This window comes from Galeopterus variegatus, unplaced genomic scaffold, assembly GCF_000696425.1.
Source record: "Galeopterus variegatus unplaced genomic scaffold, G_variegatus-3.0.2 Scaffold11570, whole genome shotgun sequence".
In the NCBI taxonomy this organism is placed as follows: domain Eukaryota; kingdom Metazoa; phylum Chordata; class Mammalia; order Dermoptera; family Cynocephalidae; genus Galeopterus; species Galeopterus variegatus.
The window spans coordinates 19,670-21,148 of NW_007737681.1; the positions used below are offsets into that span (position 1 = coordinate 19,670).

General features: G+C 43.3%; 1 protein-coding gene across 1 annotated transcript in view; it reads right to left on the minus strand.

Annotated features, from left to right (window-relative positions):
* LOC103610681 (unconventional myosin-Ie) overlaps positions 1–1,479 on the minus strand; it is a gene marked incomplete at both ends in the record, with an annotated part of 45,840 nt that overhangs the window by 16,351 nt on the left and 28,010 nt on the right. The window contains one exon of the mRNA XM_008594794.1: positions 974–1,080. Within this exon, the coding sequence (XP_008593016.1) occupies positions 974–1,080 (107 nt within the window). The remainder of the gene's footprint in view (positions 1–973; positions 1,081–1,479) is intronic.

Genomic DNA, 1,479 nt, shown 5'->3' on the forward strand with positions numbered 1-1,479 from the left:
ATTTAAATCCTGGTTTTCCTGCTGAAGTTAAACCTTGATTTAAGTCACTTGATACCTAAGAGTCTATCTTCTTTTCTCCAAGAGACAAGAAAAGAGGTAGCAATTCTGGTACATTCATATCCCGGGACTTGACTATTTAGTGATGATAACTGGGGTCCTCTCTGTAGTTAAAGTGACCAGCCCCGAGGTCTCTCCTCAGCCCTCATTCCCATGTTCCTATGATCAGTGACACCAGGCCCTGAGGAATGTGTCTTTGGATCCCCCTGCTGGATAAAAAATTATATCCTCTAGTCATCACCTTAGCATTTTCCAACTCTACACCTCCACTTCGTCCTGCATAGGCTGCCTCCCTACACGCCAGCTGTAGGAGGAACAGAAGTCAGGGCACAGGGCGCACGGAAGACTTGTGCTCCGTGTTTCCCTTTGGCCTCTCCCCTCCCAGATGGTCACTCTGCTCTTCAACACAGTGCCTAAGGGGAACTGCAGAACCTCCAGCATGTCCTCAGTATCTTCCCGAGTGACAGTAAATGACAGATTGCTTTTCAACCCGCTCCTCAGCCCTTCACTTTCAACCCCGAGCTAAGCATTCTAGGCCACATCCTGTGGGTGCTGACCAGGAGCCGAGCGTACTAAGAATGTCTACACAGAGCCTCAAACAAATTTTAAAACCATCATGACTCTGCGGTATTAAGGTTTTGTTTTGTTTTTTCCATCTGCTCCCAGACTAGCCAAGATCAACATTATAAATTGCTAATTCTGAGCTGAATGGCACTGCTAACATTTTAGGAAAAGACAAGGAGGGGAAAAATATACAGGCTTCATCCTGAAAAAGTTAAGACAGGGATGTGACAAACACATGTGTGGGCAAATGAAACTGCTCCTGTCTGTGGTACAGGATGGCTCATCTGGAGCAGAGGAAAAAATACAGAGGTGCCCACTTAAGCCAGCTTCGACCTCCCCATCTGCACCGTACCTGCTCTCCTCCCAGTCTCTGGGCTTCTTGGTTTCATTTGGTTTTATGCAGCGAATGTAGTGGGGTGTACATTTCATCAGGGTGCTCACAAGGTCATTGGCTTGTTTCTAGAAAGGAAGAATCATATCAGAAACATGAAACTTTCTCTAAGCAGACCAACTTTGAAAGGAGACTTGTGAAACTCCACTGTGGAAATATATAGCTAGGAATTAATCTTGATGACAACGTGTTCATTAAGCTTAAGACAGGTCTACTAAACCTTCTTGAAGCTCTGCTGACATTTATGATGATTTTAACACTCTTAAATGGGTTTGAAATTCGATCTTTGAAAGGAACTAGGCATGTTTAGTATAGCTAATAAAACAAAACAACAAAAAAACCAAAAAACCCAGTAAATCTTCTCTTACAATTCTTTTCCTGGGGCACCAGAGAGCATGTCAGTTATTAACAAATTAAGTGCATTTTATATTGATTGAGGGGGCCTTTGTAAATATATTGCTTTCATT